The 18,593-nt window shown below is 42.9% G+C and overlaps 2 protein-coding genes across 5 annotated transcripts in view; one reads left to right on the forward strand and one right to left on the reverse strand.

Annotated features, from left to right (window-relative positions):
• Positions 1 to 240: 240 nt before the first annotated feature.
• On the reverse strand, positions 241 to 10,055 carry LOC139048749 (cathepsin O-like). Its single transcript, XM_070523308.1, has one exon. It carries the CDS (start codon positions 9,557 to 9,559, stop codon positions 8,447 to 8,449), a length of 1,113 nt encoding a protein of 370 aa, XP_070379409.1. The 5' UTR covers positions 9,560 to 10,055; the 3' UTR covers positions 241 to 8,446.
• A 177-nt stretch (positions 10,056 to 10,232) lies between these two features.
• The window catches only part of LOC139048750 (spermatogenesis-associated protein 20), a 45,325-nt gene continuing 36,964 nt past the window's right edge, over positions 10,233 to 18,593 (forward strand). The window contains exons 1-3 of one of the 4 annotated variants that reach the window (XM_070523313.1): positions 10,233 to 10,286; positions 12,946 to 13,098; positions 17,988 to 18,052. In XM_070523313.1, coding sequence (XP_070379414.1) covers positions 12,980 to 13,098; positions 17,988 to 18,052 — 184 coding nt within the window. In that variant the 5' untranslated portion in view covers positions 10,233 to 10,286; positions 12,946 to 12,979. The other 3 variants (XM_070523311.1, XM_070523310.1, XM_070523312.1) reach the window with 3 other exon arrangements.

The raw sequence follows: 18,593 nt of genomic DNA on the forward strand, positions 1-18,593 counted from the left end.
GGAATATCTGCCCGGGTTATCTGGACCCTTTAATGTGTTAAATGTGGCCCACTAGCAGAGGCCGTAGTGTAGGATGCAGCTCTTGTGGTGAAGTGGGCCAGGCCTGCCAGGTGTAAGGAAGGCAAGCCAGAACATTTAATTGGGTTAAACAGTCTGGAGAAGTGCTATGGAAAATTCCCGGCATAGTATGAAGTGCACTGAGAGCAAGATATTATGTCATACTTTCCAAATCAAAACACATTTGAGGATATAAAGGCACTTTATTTTATTGTCAGAATAATACATGTTGCAACAACCAGTTGTAACATTACTGAAATCTTTCACACAGAAATATAGCTAGCACATCAAAATGTTCTTTGGGCCACCAACTTTTGAGCATTGACCTTTCTGAGCACACCTATGTTGAAAGGCTTTGTGCAGTAGCGCATTTATGTGGACAAAGAAATGAGCATTGTGCTGAGGGTGAGTTGGCTAAAAGCAAGCCAACCTTTGCCTGAAGTGGGACAAAAACTTCTCCAGCTGACTTTGCAATGCGGATTCCCTCTGTTTTGAGAGTAAGTTTAGAGCAGCCAGAAAAAATGTTTGTATCTTTAAACACTTGCCCTGCATCAATGGTTTCATACAGTCACGCAGCATTAGGCACACCTTCTGCCAGTGAAACCTGTCTGCCCACTCTGTGAGCACCAGACAGACTTTTATCCCTGGTTCAACCCCCGGACCAAGACAAAATTATCTTCATCTGCGAAGCTTTCTTTCTGAGAAACCTATATTGGCCTTCCTTTGTGGCTTCGTGCTTAAATAGGCACATTTCCGCAGAACTGATTTTCTGTCCTTTGTATGTAGTCGCACGTGATAGCATGGTGACTTTGCAGTGGATGCACATCAAGTTTCAATCTGCTGTGCAGTTGAGCCTCCAAAAAATAGGGGCGGCATACTTGGTGAGACATTTTGCCACACGAGATTTATTGTTGCGTGTCTGTAGTATATGTGACCAGTGCACGCGGCTGTGGTTGCTGCGAAATGATGGTGCCACAGTTTTCACAAAAACAAGCACACACATTTTAACAAGGTACGGGAGTAGGCTAAGATGGAGCTACTCATAGCTTGTGATAAAGCACGGCAAGAGACAGGGACCAAGCACCAATGAATGCGGACACCTGTGTTTGTCTTTCTTTGGTCCTTGTCTTGGGTCGCGCTAAGCCATAAGCTGAGGATGTTTCAGTGCCACCACAAATGACCAAGGACGCCCACACAGTGTCATTGCATGACTTGGCAAGAACAGTGTAGACCATCATCATTTCACATCTACTTTAGGACAAAGCTCTCTGTTCAGACAGTTTCCAATTAACTTCTGTCTAGGATCAATTGGCTCCATCCTATGCCTCCAAATGTCCTTATCTCATCATATCACTTAAGCCTCTGCCATCCTCGACTATATTTCTCTTCCCACCGGTTACATCTGCGTTACCACATTACACCCACAACACTTTATTTCTTCCTCTTAACTTCAGCTAGAATATCAGCTGTACCCGTTTGCCCTCCAATCCACACTGCCATTTCTTTTTCATTTCTTGGGGGGGTAGATTTGCCACAAGGCATAATTTGTAAGGAAATGAATAAAAGGACACCAAATAAATGCATGCGGCCCTGTGTGATGCAAGTACTGCAGCAACGAGTTAGTGCATTTGTTGTCCGTAATCCAATGGGCAATGTCATTTAGAATGTTCAGGTTTAGTTTGGCCTAATAGTCAGAGTACCAGGACACAGCCACAGAAGGTGATGAGTGTATGCCATGGATGCTGTATTTTAACATTATGCCTATATCATTTTCTGTTCCATTACTCGTTGTAAGGTCCTTCGCATCTTCTCAGATTTCCTTTGTTATACTCACAGTTTAGGCTCCATGGGTCAGTGCTAGAAGAATACTCCAATGACATAATTTCCTTTTCAAGGACGTTGCTAGTCTGCCATTTATGATTAATTGAGTGCGCCCACCAGATGTGCTCCAGCCCAACATTTATTTGTCGGGAAATTTCCGTCTAGTGGTCAATGTTTAAAAGGATGGCTATAAACAGAACAGAAACAATAAGACGTCTCGAATGGTAGGTAACTTGCAAAAAATCAATTTTCCCTTCTCTGGAGGAAAAACATAATTAGTGAAGGTGAAGCTTCTCATTGAGATAACATTGCACATCTCGTGTTACTCCGACACATTTGAGGTGTTAATTTTTTTGCTAGGAAAGTTCACAAAGGCTGTGCCAGTCTGAGCTTCCTTTTCTTTATTTTTTATTGTAGTGTAGTCATGCTTTTTGTCGGCAAACAATTAACCAGCCTCAAGCTGACACTGCCAAAATCTGTGACGTTATGGAAAGTTGGTGTGAGAATTTCAAGTCTGCGTCACTGCCTCCTCTTTCGTTTTTGCTTCCCTTATGAAAGTGTACACCTCCCTCTCTATAAGGATGACGTATTCACAAGTCCAGAAGTGCTATACAGTTGAAACTTGTTATAGGAGCTTGTTGCCATCTGATGCGAAAATTCATTCCTTATATCATATATTTGCTATATTCACGGATTTGTTACGTGCTGATATTGGTGAGAAACGTTTGATATTTACTTCATCATATCCATTTGTTATGTCAAAGTTTGACTATCAAAGCAGCCATATCATTTTTTATGATTATTGTTTGTTTAGAATGGACCAAATTCAGAGCTGTTGAGTATTTTTTGTGTGGCCATGTGCGTAATTAAGGTACAAAGATTTCTCTACAAAGCCACCAGTCTATAATGCCATGCGACTGGACAAAACTGTTCACTTCAGGATGCGGTTGGCTGGCAATTTTTAATTGACTTGCCCTCCCGTTATATTGTGCTACGAGTTCCATTTTATGGACTAACAGAGGCAATCGTAAGAGATATAAATGTCTGCTAGTCACAGTTACGGGAGAAAGTCTGTGACCAACAGAAAGGTTCCGTTCGATTGTCTGATTTTACTGAAAGCACCGGCGAAAAAAAAGAAAAAGAAAGCAGTCATCTTAACAGTAAGACCATAATGTTGACCTCAGCATTATGTCAGTCTGCATCAAGTAAAACACAACAATAACAATAAATCTGTACCACTGTAACTCGGAGGGAACAGGGTAGGAGGAAAAGGGTTGAGTGAACGTGTGAGTGACCAAACTTCTGGGGCAAAACACGATACACACAATTCGCAGGAAAAAAAGCGTAAATTTTGTTACAGTGCAACCTGCGCCGCTTCACTAGTGACTCCGGAATGTGCTACTGTGTATCACATTCCCGTGCAGCAGCGAATTACAAGTGGTTGCTAGTCCATAAAATTTGTTTCAGAAGGCAAGAAACAAACAACACCAGGAGAAAGACAAAAATTCTAGTCCATACCATGACCTGCGAATGTCCATTTGCATGCTGACACACACTATTTCCCCTTACTTGAAGCGCATGGTGATAGCAGAAAGCTTGTGTGCTATATTTGTTTGATAATTTGGCACCATAACCCTGTAATGTGGTGCATTCAGGGGCAAATGTAAGGTAGAAATTGTTGTGTACTTCAAAGCTGTGATGTGCAAAACTCGCACAGCATATTGCTGGTGAACAGTAAAACAACTGTATTCCCTGTCAGGCTTTCTTTGCTCGAACATGCGCAAAGTACGCATTCTTTCCCTGCTGTTTAATCCACATTTCTAGGTGAACTCGTTTCATTTATTACTTAACAAGCGCAATAAATTTGAACTGAAAATGACCAATGTAAAGCAGGCATAAGATTTGAAAGGCACTGTACTCAAGGCTGTTACCTTTCCCGTATACTGGGTGTTTCAGCAAACACTTTCAAAAATTCATTCAAAAATTCAAAACATTCAAAAATTGTCTGTGGCAGATAGCCCAATTCTAGTCCATGAGCTAGTATACTCTTGAAGAGGCGGACATTACTTACACAAAAGAATGAAAATCATAAGACTAATTAACAAAAATAATTAATTGGATTTTAACTAATTACCTTATGGCACATATTGCAATTTACTAATTCTAGCCGGGGTGTTAGCAAGGCGGGATCCACTTGGTATGAATTCTCAGAGTCACCCCAGTTTCAAGATAATAATCCCCGAACTTTGTGGAGAAATGCATGAGCATTCCAGTTACCTCTGTGCTTGAATGCATACACGGACATTTTGTGAAAAAGCTAAGTGGAACGACAGTGCATTTTTACTGCAAGTTTGACGGTGCACATCTCATAAATGGTGTCATTCACACAATTCTTTTCAAGTGGATATGCCTTGCAGTCTCACCTGCTGGAATTTGTAAATTGCAATACGTGTCATAAGGTAATTAGTTAAAAACTTAATTTGAACTGTTTTGTTAATTCATCAATTATCTATTTCAATCTTTTGTATAAGTAATGTGCGCCTCTTCGAGTAGACCTGCTCACAGACTAGAATTGTGCTATAGGCAGTTTAAAAAATTTGAGTGTTCACTGAAACACCCCGTATAGGCCAGCAGGCAAAACGTTCAAACATGCAGACCTGCTCTCAGATATATTCTATAATTGACAACTTGAAGACAAGCACAGACTATTTTACAAGTGGGACACTTTGTCGGAACCATAAGCGGGGTCCCGAAACACAAAGTTGAGCGAAAAGTTTCCTTTAAACTGGCAGCTATAAGGCACTCTCTTCAGAATGTTCTCCAGCAAGACTCTTTTGAAAAGGTACGGCGACCACAGAGCTACAGGTGTTCAAAGCAATTAAAAATTTTGCTGTGTGCTTTCCCCTCATGCATGCAGCACATGTTCTTGATCTAACAAACCCATAAGCTTCATTCGGAAGCATGCACAAGAGTCTCGCATAACAGGTGCACACTTCTTATAGTTTTTCTTTTTATCACAGTGCAACAACCTACTTTTGCAGGAATCTCTATGCATCAATCCTCCCAGCCACGATGGCTATATGCAGGTTTTTCTGTGACTTAGTGTTTCTGCTAGCATTGTGAGCTGCCATAGAATTTCCTGCAGCCAATGATGAAGTAGTACATCCAATGCAAATGCGTGACACTGCTTGTGTCAACTTGATGACTGAAGGCATCAGCACAGCTGTCAGGCAGAAAGGGATTTGCTCCAATTAACAGGTTTCCTCTGATGTGTCAAGTTAATAATAGACAACGTCTAACGAATGCACATTACTGTTATTGCATTACCATGATACCAAAGGTGGTGAAGGAGACAATGGCATTTGTGGCGATATCTGGTGACATTGTGTTCAACCAGGGTGTGCAAAAATCTTTTTTTTTATTAACATTAATTCTTATTGCAATGACACATCTTACTTATCTACTGGTATAAAAGACTGGCAGTAACATAAAAGTTCAATAAGACATGACTGCTCGCTTTTTCAGCAAGAGGAATTGTTTGATGCAAAAAATTTTTCCAACGCAGCACATTTGGACGAAACATTATGTTTTACGAAGTGTTGCTGCCACTGCTGTTCTTCCTGTCAATTTATTTGGTATCATGGTAATGTAGTTACAGCAATACGTACTGTTTATGCAATTTTACAAGTTTTGTACAGTTGGGCGCACAACGCACTTTGTTCATTCAAATGTCTGGACCTGTCCAGGGGTCTTCGAGGAGATTTGTTATTTCACACCTCAAGACAAGCTCTTACATCTAAGAATATGCCCTAGGTTAAAGAACTGTTAATCCATGTGACTGTGTTACTAGAGTGAGAAAGTTTGCACATAATGTATTCACACCAGTCACTTTTTGGGGGGGAGAACAGTAACAACAGTTGTGTCTAAATTCACAACTCTGTCCTAACCTAGAACTTACTGACCTAGTTAACAACCAGCCAAAAAATAGCAAACACTAACATAATGAGTACAACGAGGTACACATGCCTCAGAATGAAAAAACATTTTGTGGTTGTTCTACCAACAGCCTGCCTCCAACGCAATGAATGCACTCAACTGGGCGATGCAATGTGCATACACATCACACGAAAGACTTGCTGTGATAAGGCAAGGCTGATTGAACAAGGATACAGGCGATAAGAAAGGTTGGGGCAGAGTACTTGTAAACAATGATAAAGAGAAAAACAAAACATTGCTGTACATTAAAAGCACAGAAAAACGATACAGGCTAGGCTTTGGATTGTTAACAACAGCAATTAAAAAGGAACAACGTCATTGTAGTCTACGCATTTTACTATGACTCTCTTAGCATTCACCAGAAAACATCCTCAAGCAAGGCCAGCAGTAAACAGACATCTTTGGCACAGTTTAATGACTGCCCTCCTTTTGTCACCTGGAGGGAGTCAGCATTTGAGCATACATTTTTGCCCACGAAACAAGAACACAGCTTGTACTCAAAATGAGTATATATTTGGGCTTGTGTAATAATATTGAGCATTTGCAGGTGGCTTCTCGAAAATAATGACCATTCATGTGGCGTGGTGTCCGAGAAGAGAAGGAAACCAGAAGGCATTACTTTAGTGATGATTTGTTCCTTTCATTTCTGTTCATTTGTTTCACCTTTCGCACCAAGTGGTCGATCCAGGCAAAAATGTTTCACAAAAGCAGGTGCACACCATTTACGAAAGGCAAGAGGAGGGACCTCGAAAATAATTGTTTCAAAATCTGGTGTGAGACACTTTCTCAGCCCCACTTTTTGTTCTAGCTCAAAGCTTCAGGTTCATGATCTTAGGCTGCCCTGTGTCACTAAACTGGTTCATGGAGCTCATTCTTGCACATGAAGGATGTAGTGTTTCTCACTGTATCTTATTAAGACAGCAGATGTGCTGAGCAAACCTTTGTTTACAGTACGCAGCAGCTCTGCCGGTCACAATGCAAATCAGTGAGGTGCCTCGCTCAGGTCAGTTGCGACAGCATTATCAGGTGATAAGATAAAATGTATGCATTGCAGCCATCACACAGAATGGTTTCTATTGTTCGTTATTTCTAGCCACGTACATAGACGTGTTGTCATCACTGATCTGACTCAGTCAAAATTGTCCCTGATCATGCTAACCCATTCCTTTGTAGCCAGCTGCTAGACAACTAGCTGCTGCTACTTAGTTTTGTTCACTGTTACATCAAGCTTTGCTATGTGTGAGCGGCCACCTTGACAAACTGCTTTAACCAGCAAGTAGCAGAGAGCAGTTGTTTCAGTGGGCGTCACCAACCCTACATAATGTTCATGGCTAGGGTGACGTGGCGATTCCGATTCTTCTATTTACAGCACACGCAAGAACAAGACATACAAAAAAAGAATATGGCACACAAGAACTGACTCGCAGCTAAAAGATTGATTGGCACTAAACTATATAAATAAGCACACACAAAAAAAGAAAGACAGTCAACACAACTGATGAATGACATGGCAAAGTACGTATATTCTCTGTTAACCAAAATCATTTGACGGTAACTCACCATGACATTTATTGTTCGTGTTCTTCATATTTTTTTTGTTAACTACTTAACTGCCAATGACAAATTAACGTGTCATGACAAAGGTTGTACAGCCTTGTAATTTTGACACAAATAAATAATACACAATGTCTTTTGCAATTTTTTTTCTATTAGAGTAGTAAAAGTGCTATAAGCACTCCTGGTATCACATCTGTTAGGAAAGAAATGCCAAAATAAATTCAGGTTAAAAAATATCAACACTTCTCATTTTTTGAAATTTCTCATGGCAGGTAAAAATTTAACTGCTCTGGTAATTCATACCATGCATAGCAACAGTAAACCTATTAGCTGTGAGTCAGTGCTGTGTGTATTTGCCATAGTCTTTGTGCTTTGTCACTTGTGCGTGCTGTAAGTAGCATATAACGTTGACAGGCATGTTCCTGTTTCCTGAATGTTGATGCCTGTCATGCATACATTTGACTGTCTTTAAGTACTTAAAAAACTACTAATTTGTTCATGAGGCATTTTAGAAAAAGGGAAGAAAAGCACATCTACCTTAATTGTATTAAACAAGCTGTCAAGCAGAACCTGGAGCACATCATGATTTGCTTATCATATGATGCTTACAGCAGGTTATTTTGTGCTCTATAAAAATGTGGTTTGACTTTTTTCTTTGAAGAGTTATGCTGCCAAATTTTTGATGCTGATAGATCATCCGAAAGGGAAAAAATTATAATTCACATGAGCGTAGCACGAAAGTACAAAGGGAACCCTGTGGTCTTCCCGGAAAGGAAGCTTTGCAGTTGAAGAAAAATTTGTCCTGGTCCCTGGGGTAGATCGACCGCCTTAAAATGGTATTGGTCTGCGGTTCGATTCGCAGACAAGGACGAATTTATCTTCAACTGCGAAGCTTCCTTTGCAGCTTCGTGCTATTTCTAAGATGGATGCAAATATCCCCCTTGAATTTATGTAACTTCCCGCACTTTGCGGTTGCCGCAGAACTGATTTGCCAGAGATAGGCAATATATATCTACTACCCCGATGGTTTTTTGACAGAAACTGTCGAGACCTCTTCTGCGATGCCGCAGAGGTTTTTGCCGACGGCTATGTACAAGTAGCCGCCGTGACCGTACTGGGCACCCCACGAGTTGCGGACGATGTAGTGCGGCACCTCACCCCTCAGGTCGTACCCGACCACTTGCACCGCGTGGTTCCTCCCCGCATCGCAGTGGTACCGGATGATACCGCCCAGGTAATCCTGCCACGCCGTCGCATCCACGGCCGCGGCTAGCGGTCCCACGTTGGCGATGAGGTCCAGCATCCGCTCCTCGTTGCCCACGAGCCTCTCGCAGGTGTAGTCGACGAGTTCGGCGGTGACGTCACTCGTGGCGTCTCGGCACTTCCCGGTGGACGCGGTGAACGGGTACGCGCCCTCGGTGACGAGCTTGATGCGGTTTTCGAGGAGCCACTGCATCGCGGCGCACGTGTCGCCCCCGTTGCAGCCGTGGTTGGAGTTGTTGGAGCAGTCCACCATCTGCTGGACGCTGAACTCGACCAGCTGGCCCGTCGCGATGGCGTACATGCTCTCGACGCTCTCGACGGTGCTGATGGCCCAGCACGCGCCGCAGTTGAGCTGGTTCTTGACGGGCGTCACGGCGCTGCGGTTGCGCCAGTCGAAGTGGTCCGGGTATCGGCCCCGCACCTGCTGGGTCTTCTTCGGGGTGATCGGCTGTAGAAGGAGCGGGCCTACGTCGTTGTCGTCGCCAAGCGTCAGGTCGGGGAAGAGCTGCCGAACGATGTCGTCGAGGTCCGCCGGAGGCGACGACAGGACGTCGCGGCGGAACTCGTCCGGCGTGAAGTCCGAGAATCGGGTCAGCCCGTAGCGCGCCGAGCCGTCCGTAGCGTTGCGGCTCCTGCGCGCGATGCGGTCGAGGCTATCGCGGAACGCGGCGAACCGCCGGTCGTACTCGGCGCTGCCGGGCTCGTAGCTCTTGTTGTATCGGACGACGTACTGGGAGAACGCGTCTTCGACGCTCGACGCCACGATCGGGTGCCGCGAGTCATCCGTCGGGATCGTGATCGAAGCGGCCGCGGCGAATGACAGCTGCAGCACCGTCGGCAGCAGCGCGAGCGGGGTGGGCCGCATCGTCGCAGTGGAACCGCTGATCGGTCGAGCGAAGTGTCCGGCACTCCCGGACGACTCGGGCTGCCGCTGCTCTCTCGTTCGGAGACATCACATATCGAAGTTTCGCTTCCCCCGCGCCCTTATCGCCTCGCGCGGTACACTTCTTATCGTGCGTTGGTCGCGCGGTCACTCGTGGCAAAAGCCGCGCTAGCGGCGGCCGAGCAGCCGTCCCAGACTGGCCCGACACGCACGCAGACGCGCGCGCGATTGCCAGCTGCTGCGGAAGTGGGTGGGCACGGTTTGTGCAACTGACGCATAACTGACGCAACATCGGCCAAGCTGCGCTTCCGTCAACGAAAATATAGTGTGCCTGTTTTGTTGGGGTAACAGTTCGAGCGGTCTTGCGACTCATAAAAGACGCTGCAGCGTTGTTTAATACGAGCCTATTCTGTTGTACACAATCACAATTATGAAACTCGCGCTCTAGAACACGCTCGCGTTCACCTCCTTCCCTTCCTTCTCTTTCTCTATCACCTATGGGGTTAAAAAAAAATGCAAGATAGCTTCTTGCTTTGATTTGCGACGTATCCATGTAAAAGTGTAGCTATTTTTACTCGCACAAGAAATTATATTCGTAACTCTACGAGATGGGAACCAAGCTGTGACTGGCTGTGACCGAAACTAGAGACCGAAACCATCCAAACAAAAATAATGATTGTGCCAATCCGGCTGCCCCATTCGCAAAGAGGTGCGAGAGTTACGATTCTGGAGAGAGTGTGCGTGTGTAACCGTGGTGTTCGTTCGTGTGTGCGTGTTTACGTGCATGCAACAGGTACAACGTCGCGTTATTTATTTTCCTGAAACCGCATGTGTGTGTGATGATGCGGTGTGTGCGCAGTCCGTGCCCACGCGCCTAAATGAACTGCTGGGCTCGCGCGACAGCCTTGCTTGGGCACAGCGGCGTCCACTCGCTTTCGCGTCGATGTCCTCGCTTGCACGAGCTTGAGAATCGAAAGTGCTTCTGCTACGTTGCCGTTGGAAGGTCTCTGTTCGCGAACGCATTGCCAAGGTATCTTGCACTTGTGCGACGCATGCTGTGCGTGGTGGTTTCGCTTCAAGTCAAAGTTCTGTGCTTGAGGTTGTGGTCGTCAACGTACGCGACGGATTCAAGAGCGGTGTCCCGGCCCTTACTTTCTTAGTGGGCTGTTTTTAGCAGCAGCCTCTACTCGTACGTAGCTCGGCTGAGCGCTCGGTGTAGTGTTTTTTTTTTTTCTGCATTCGCTCGCGGTGAATGTTATATGTATGCAAGTGTTCGTGGATCCTTGTTCCTGTATGAAGTATGGGCTTAACGAATCGCGTGTCCGGCGTTGATCGTGAAATGAAGCGAGACTTAACTGTCTCGCCCATCTCTGCACAGTGAGAAGTACGGTGTGCCGTTGCTTTCTTAACGTACAGTTGCCATGCATTCCTTTGCTCAGAAGCTTGGTACTGGTTTTGAAACCTTTTTCGTGCGTGATACTTTAACATATGACGTCGGAAATGTTTCCCCTTGTAGCTGTGCACTGCTATCAGGTTATAAGGTGATCCTGGGGCTGGCACACTTCAAAAATTTTTCTATTTCTGGAATGACACTGATATGTTTCTATATGTGTAGTGTGTGCATATATAAGAACAGCATTTCATGTTGCTATGAACCATAATTTGATGAAATGCATTGAGACCGTGCGTAATTTGCCATTGTACTGATCTCTCAGACTTGTGCATGCCCAAAGTTGTGCAATATTTAATAGGCACGATCCATACTTATGATCTTAGTCGTCGTTTGACCAAGTCCACATAAGACTGAATCATATATGTAATCGAAAAATAATAGTAAAAAAACCCTGCTACATTCTGAGATGTATCAGCACAATGTGCGCTTAAAGAAACAGAAAGCACAAAAATGTGCACTACTATCAACCGCACAAAAAATACTGAAAAGTACTGCACAATGAGTTGTGAGACACTTTTTCATATTTTGCGAGCTTTCGTTAAGGCTTGGAAAAAAACTTACATGTAGCATGTACTGAGGAACAGAAAGTTGGATGGGGGAATTTTTCAGGCTGGTGTACAATTTTCTCATTGACTCTCTCGCTCTAATTAATATTTCAGCAGTTGAATAAATAATGATAACTAATTATGTGATTAACCAAAATATAAAAAAATAGTCTGATTCGTTCCAAGCGATGGCAAATAACATCAACTTGGTTCTGTCCAGCTACTTGTCACTTGCATATCTTTAGATTTTGGCACAAGTTACGTGGGACACATGATATAGGCATGCGTGTGCCCATTCACATAATTGCCTGACTGCACAATATTATCCATGACATAAGATTTGTGCAGGTCCTAGAGCAACATTCATGAACTCCTACTTCACAGCGTACAAGCTTCCAAATGCCTCACTGATACAGAAAGAGGCGTTCTTGTTGATACTGTTGCTTTTTGCCTCGTCACCATGATACTGATCTTTCGCCAAAAAATTCTTCAAAACGCCTCCAAAGCTAACTATGCTTGCTGCTCAATCATGCCTCTGTTAGTCTGAGTGAGGCATCCACAAACTTGTACAGGGCATAGTAGGACTTCATGAATGCCGCTCCATTATGTGAGCTAGTTTTGTTATATTGCAGTTAATATTGCCCTGTGAAGTGATGATGGGATGGGGCGTATGCACTTCAAGTAGTACATATATCAGTTGATGAGCTCCTGTTATTAAACAATTGATTTATATACCACTGTATTGTGACTTTGCCGGCACGTCTGGTGTTTAGTTTATCCTATAAGAGCTGTGTGCTCATTTTGTCATAAAAAAATAACAGATGTCATGTCGACCAGATAACTTTAGGCTTTGCAGAGTGCTTGAGTGCTTGCAGCATACAAGAATTATCATTGTCTCAAGTGTCAAAAGAAAAACAGACTTACCCTCCATTTTCAACACAGCCTGCTGGTTATCTGCAGAGTGGGTTCCAGACACACAGTATTATCTGTGCTTTGATAATAAGGTGCACTAGAACCTTGACAGTTTGTTGTCACAAATGTGGAAGTATTCCCAACTTTTCCTGCAATAGCTAAATCCCGCACTATGATTACAAATAACAAAAAGACTTCGGCAATGATAGATGAGAACTGCACTGATTTCCACATTATCTATTTTAGAATATTAGCATATATGTGTCCCACGTGAAAACAAAATACAAGAAAATTAAAGAACCTGCATAAAATACACAAAAACAATAATGAAAGGTGGTGTGATGCCACGTATATGCAAGATCTTGCAAAGTGCATAACACACATGAGAAGAGCGCATATTGTTTGAGTGTCTGCCAGATTAAACGTTGTTATATCCTTCCTTGCCCGTGTGCTTGCAGGCGCTGCAAGCGACCACTGCTTTGTTTAGGCGAGATGGCGGCTTCTTCTCCTTCCTCAGCACATGTCTCAGCTTCAGCTAGCTGCAGGAAAAATCGGCTTTCCAACGAAAAGTCTCCGTATCTCCTGCAGCATGCCAACAACCCTGTGGACTGGTGAGCTACAACTCCTACGTTAGTGTGTCAGGATGACATCAGATGTGGACACAAATGCATAGCGTGCTGCTCTATATCTTTGTGTTATCGCTACCATTTGGTTGCAGTAGCAATAATGTCATGCGGATAGACGTAAAACAGCTTAAACAACAGTACTGAGAAGGGATGAATTGTGTGGCAAGGGTCTCCAATCGGCTATTGTTCTAGGAAAAAATAAGTGTTTGTATATGTCTGTGTAGGCTAATAGGGCTTTATGCTCAGACTGTGTATGACAGGAGGGCCTAGTTGTGTCTTTATTATAAAATCTACCTGCTGAATGTAGAAGTAAAGTGAAAGAAAGGATTTTAGCTTGGTAGCTTTTCTTTGCTCTGACAAATGCTCAAGTTTTTCCTATGTTGGCATCAAGGTTGGAGAATCTCAGCATTTAAGGTGATTCATATATTAAGTTAGCGCCTAGACAATGCATTCTTTTTTAGTTCATTTATATGTATGCTTTGTGTGGGTCCCATACGATGCTGGCATATTCAATTGAAGGTCTAACAGTAGATTGGTAGGCCTCCAGACATATTGCGCTGGAGGAAGTGCCGAATTTGTGTTTCAGTAACCCCATTCACATTACAGGGCACATATAATGTCTCAACTCCGATGTTCCAATCCAATTCATATGATCCACCGCTTTGTAATGACCAATCCTGGTGAAAGTATTCAGGCCAGCAACGAAGCATGAAATACAGTTGAACTGAACTGATATGTATGGAATGACTACATTATTCGGTCCCCATTCAGGCTGCTAGCACAGACAAACAAAAAATCAATTTTTGGGTGGTAAGTACATACCGGGCTCTCCAAATGTGGCTGTCTCATGTATGAAAGTAATACGTTTCCTATAAAAGCCAGCCACATCAGAAGTATCAGCTGTTTGCTTTGGTGTTTGTAATGTAAACAGTAGCAATTCAGTACACTTATATGACAATGAAAAAAAGATAAAATCTGACTGTTATAACCACTTTTTGTCACATCCATACCAATTTTAGGCGTTTTAAAGTTATGATGCATCTGTCATTAATTCATTAGTAGTAATATCTATTAAATGCTGATTGTTATAGCTAGGAATCAATATCGGCTGACAGCACTGTGTATAATGATGTTATTGTAAGATGCACATTGGATATGACAACTGTCTTTTGAATATGCCAAGGGAAAGATACCGCACTACACAGACAAAGGGAAAAGGAATAGACGTGTACTGGTGCAGCAAGTTTTATTAATCTTCCGATGAGTTGCATCGTGGGAAAATAAGATATCAGATGAGAACGGTAAAATCTCACAAGATGGGCAAAGTGGAAGAGAAAACGTTTCAAATATGCCCATGCGGGTGTGGCTCAAAAAGTTTTAACCAGTCACGCCGGGCTAATGATTAATCTTAAATAAAAATAGAGGGAAATAGTTTTATGTTATCCCGGAGCCCTGGTCGGATTCGTTTGAGATGTACAGTCACAATCGAAAGTTTGGAGACCACGGCATCGGCAAAAAAAAAAAAAAAAAATTCTGGCACAGGTCCGCAAATACACCGCACTGGGGCAATGTGCAGACACAAGCTGTACCACTTGATTCCAGCTACCATGCCCAGGATGTGGAAAAAAAGGAGAAAAAAAAACTGAAAGAAAATATGCAGATGCAGCGCACATGGTTGCAATCTGTCTGAAGTGAAGCTTTAAAGAACGGTTAATTTAAATGCTTTACAACTAACCACAATGTATACAATTTTGATTACTTTCATCCTATGCAATGTGCAATCACATGCAATGTTTATGCGTTGCATCATTCGTAAGGTATGTCTCCAACTCCGGTGTATGCACAGAAAAGTAGGGCATGTATCAAGCAACACATTAAGGATTCTGTACCTCTTGTGTCACAGTGGCACATGCACATTCTGGAGCATGGCCCAAGAACAGGCACACCCACCCAGCACCACATACCGAATGGCTAAATCAATTAGAAAATGAAGTAAATTAACGAATCCGTTATATATGATGAGCCATTCCATTAACAAGTCGGTGTGCTTTGGAGATGCCTGTGAGCTGACATTATATCTTCAGGCTTTGTGTAGAAGTTTATAGTTTTGTTACACAGCACAGACATGCGCCACTTGCACTACCTTGTTGGTCAGCATACAAGGGTTATGTTAACCTTTGTATATATACGCACAAATATATTTGCTGAGATACTGACCGACCCAGCTGACAGTAGCCAAGCCGAACCCGGGAAGGTAGGCAAAGAAAGACTCACTTTAAAAAAAATTGTGGTACCATTGGTCTGCGAACTTTTGCTCATAAATGTCATCATCAGCATCAGCCCGTTTTTATGTCCACTGCAGGACGAAGGCCTCTCCCTGCAATCTCCAATAACGCCTGTCCTGCGCCAAATGATTCCGACTTGCGCATGTGAATTTCTCAGTTTCATCACACCGCCTAGTTTTCTGCCATCCTTGACTGCGGTTCCCTTCTCTTCGCACCCACTCTGTAACTCTAGTGGTCCACCATTTATCTATCCTACACATTACATGGTCTGCCCAACTCCATTTTTTTCTCTTAATGTCACTTAGAATATTGGCTATCCTTGTTTGCTCTCTGATCCATGCCTCTCTCTTCCTGGCTTTTATGCCTATCGTTTTTCGTTCCATCGCTCTTTGCACGGTTTTTAACTTGTTCTCAAGCTTGTTTGTCAGTCTTCAAGTTCCTGCCCCATGTGTCAGCACTGGTAGAATGCACTGATTGTATACCTTTCTTTTCAGTGGTACTGGTAAGCTTCGAGTCAGGATCTGGCAATGCCTGCAGTATGCATGCCAACAAATTTTTATTCTGTGAATTTCCATCTCATGATCAGCGTCCCCTGTGAGTAATTGACCTAGGTGAACGTATTTCTTTACAGACTCCAGAGGCTGACTGGTGATTCTGAACTCTTGTTCCTGTTGATCACAGGCTGTTGATCACAATCTTTGTCTTCTGCATATTAATCTTTAACCCCACTCTTACACTTTCTCTGTTAAAGTCCTCAATCATTTGTTGTAATTTGTCCCCAGTGTTGCTGAACATGACAGTGTCTTCTGCAAACTGAATGTTGCTGAGATATTCATTGTTGATCCTCACTCCTAAGGCTTCCCAGTTTAGTAGCTTGAATACTTTCAAGCATGTAGTGAATAGCATTGGATAGATGATGTCTCCTTGCCTGACCCCTTTCTTTGTAGGTATCTTTCTACTTTTCTTGTGGAGAACCAAGGTAGCTGTTGAATCTTTGTAGATATTTTCCAAGGCATTCATGTAAGCCTCCAGTTCTCCTTGATTACATAATGCCTCTATGATTGCTCATATTTCTACTGCAACGAATTCATTTTCGTAGTCTGTGAAAGCCATATAGAGAGATTTATTGTACTCTGCAGAAAAATGCTCATGAATGTACACCCCCCATGAATGTACACCCCCATGAATGTGCATCATGAATGTACTTTTCTGTTTCGCATGCACATTTGTGCATTCCGAAGGGATTCTACCACCACACTATTCGCTGCATATCCTCCTGGGCTGGATGAACAGATAAATTGAAGCCAACAGGCTAATTGTTTTCTCTAAAGAAGCACAAATTCACATAAAGGAATGTGTGCATTTCACTTAAAATTTTTGAAAAAAGGTTTTGCACTTACTGCTGCGCTGTTCTTGCTCAAATTTCTCAGAAAGACTGCATTTTGAGGTGCGCATCGTTCAAGGCAACACTTGGCACAGTTACTTGCCTCGTTTGTAAGGAAAAAAAATGTAAACCTTGCATGCCTTTGCTTCAAGGGGACACAAGCTGATGCAGAGGTGGCGCTACCATAAACTTGTGTCACCACCTCGTGGCAGCTGCAGAAACCGGACATTCACGCAGGGTTGCCGTGTGCTGCCCTCTCCTCTGGGACTTGCACAACCCTCACCCTCCCTTAATGGCTGCTCTCTGCTGCTGCCAGCAGGTGGCGACACAAGTTTACGGTAGCGCCATCTCGGCAGCAGCTTGTATCCAAACAAAGGCAAACTTTTCAACGTCACATCCACTGGCCGCTCCCCAGGGCCATTGACACCGTGGTTGGCCAGATCTAATAAACCCTGGCCATGGTGGCTTCCTCTACTTGGTCGCCTCCACAAATATGTGTGATATGCACAACACATATGCGAGCACTTCCCAATACTTAGTGAATACTTCTATAAATTGCTGACATGCAAAAAAAAAAACTGACAATACAAAAAAAAAGAAAAAGAAAAAAGAAGTGTAACTGTCAAGGACATGGGACCCAGTACGAAACACCCTTTAGTTTTGATACTATATGGTGTCCCGCAAAAATAATTGTCATCAATCTTTCTTGCAATTTCTCATTTCTTGCTTGTCATGAAAGTAGCGAGGGTAGAGTGTTAATAAATGGAATGCACAAACATTGATAATGATTATTGTTATGGGCCACAGTAAGTTCAAAAGCAGCATATAATTCTCAGTGTTCAAAAAGCTTTGGAGTTCTTCTGAGTTCATCACCGGAGGTAACGTCACCCCTGATGATAGTCATCCTTGATAATGGAATGGAAAGAACTCTGAAACTGGATTAAGATTATAAAATATTATAAAACCTAGTTGGTTGGCACATGTGGAATTGGTCTAATCACAGTTATTTATAACCAGTTAGCCTAGTTCACTTGCTTAACAATCTTCAGTTAGCCTAGTTCACTTGCTTAAAAACCTAGTTCACTTGCTTAACAATCTTTGGAGAATGCTAACTGTTTTCAGTTCTTTTGAGCTTGTAAAGAAAAGCTTCATGTGGGGTGAAAGAAGAAAAAAAGATGGTTGAAAATGGACTGTCTCTTTTGTAGGTATCCATGGGGTGAGGATGCTTTCAAGAAGGCCAAAGATGAGGATAAACTCATTTTCTTGTCTGGTAAGTTGAGTCTTGGTTGCTTTTCTTCTGTGGGTGTCAGCAGCCTAAGGCACTCAAGCCAGATCAACACGAGCGGAAAACTGTTACTACCTTTAACAAAATTTAAATTCCTATTGTATTAAAAAGAATTTGCAAGAAACATACAATGTTTTTTTTTGTTTTAAGGGATGTCCTGTGTAAAAAAAAAGAGCACAAGATTCAAAATACAAAGGTATACACAAGATCAAATTACAAAAGGATATAAAGAACTAAACAGGAATATTATGCAAGTGCAAATGGGAGTGAATGCCTCTTGTTTCAAATTTTTTTTCCCAAGAAATGCTAGGAATGGAACATACTCCCACCTGTGACAGATGTGACACAGATGACATCATGAGACTTTATTTTATTAGCCCTGTCTCATTTTCTGTAGCTGTTCGCATTTATTTTTGTAACTTGTTAGGGTCTGTATCATGTGCTTCTCTTTTCTTTTCGCTAGTTTGGTCAACTGCCTCAGATGCCTGCGATCTTTCTTCATACTTGTTGCAGTCTGCTCATTACA

Source organism: Dermacentor albipictus, chromosome 8 (genome assembly GCF_038994185.2).
Source record: "Dermacentor albipictus isolate Rhodes 1998 colony chromosome 8, USDA_Dalb.pri_finalv2, whole genome shotgun sequence".
In the NCBI taxonomy this organism is placed as follows: domain Eukaryota; kingdom Metazoa; phylum Arthropoda; class Arachnida; order Ixodida; family Ixodidae; genus Dermacentor; species Dermacentor albipictus.

Coding starts and splice junctions, on each gene's coding strand:
- LOC139048749 (XM_070523308.1), bottom strand. CDS start 9,559: ATGCGGCCCACCCCGCTCGCGCTGCTGCCGACGGTGCTGCAGCTGTCA.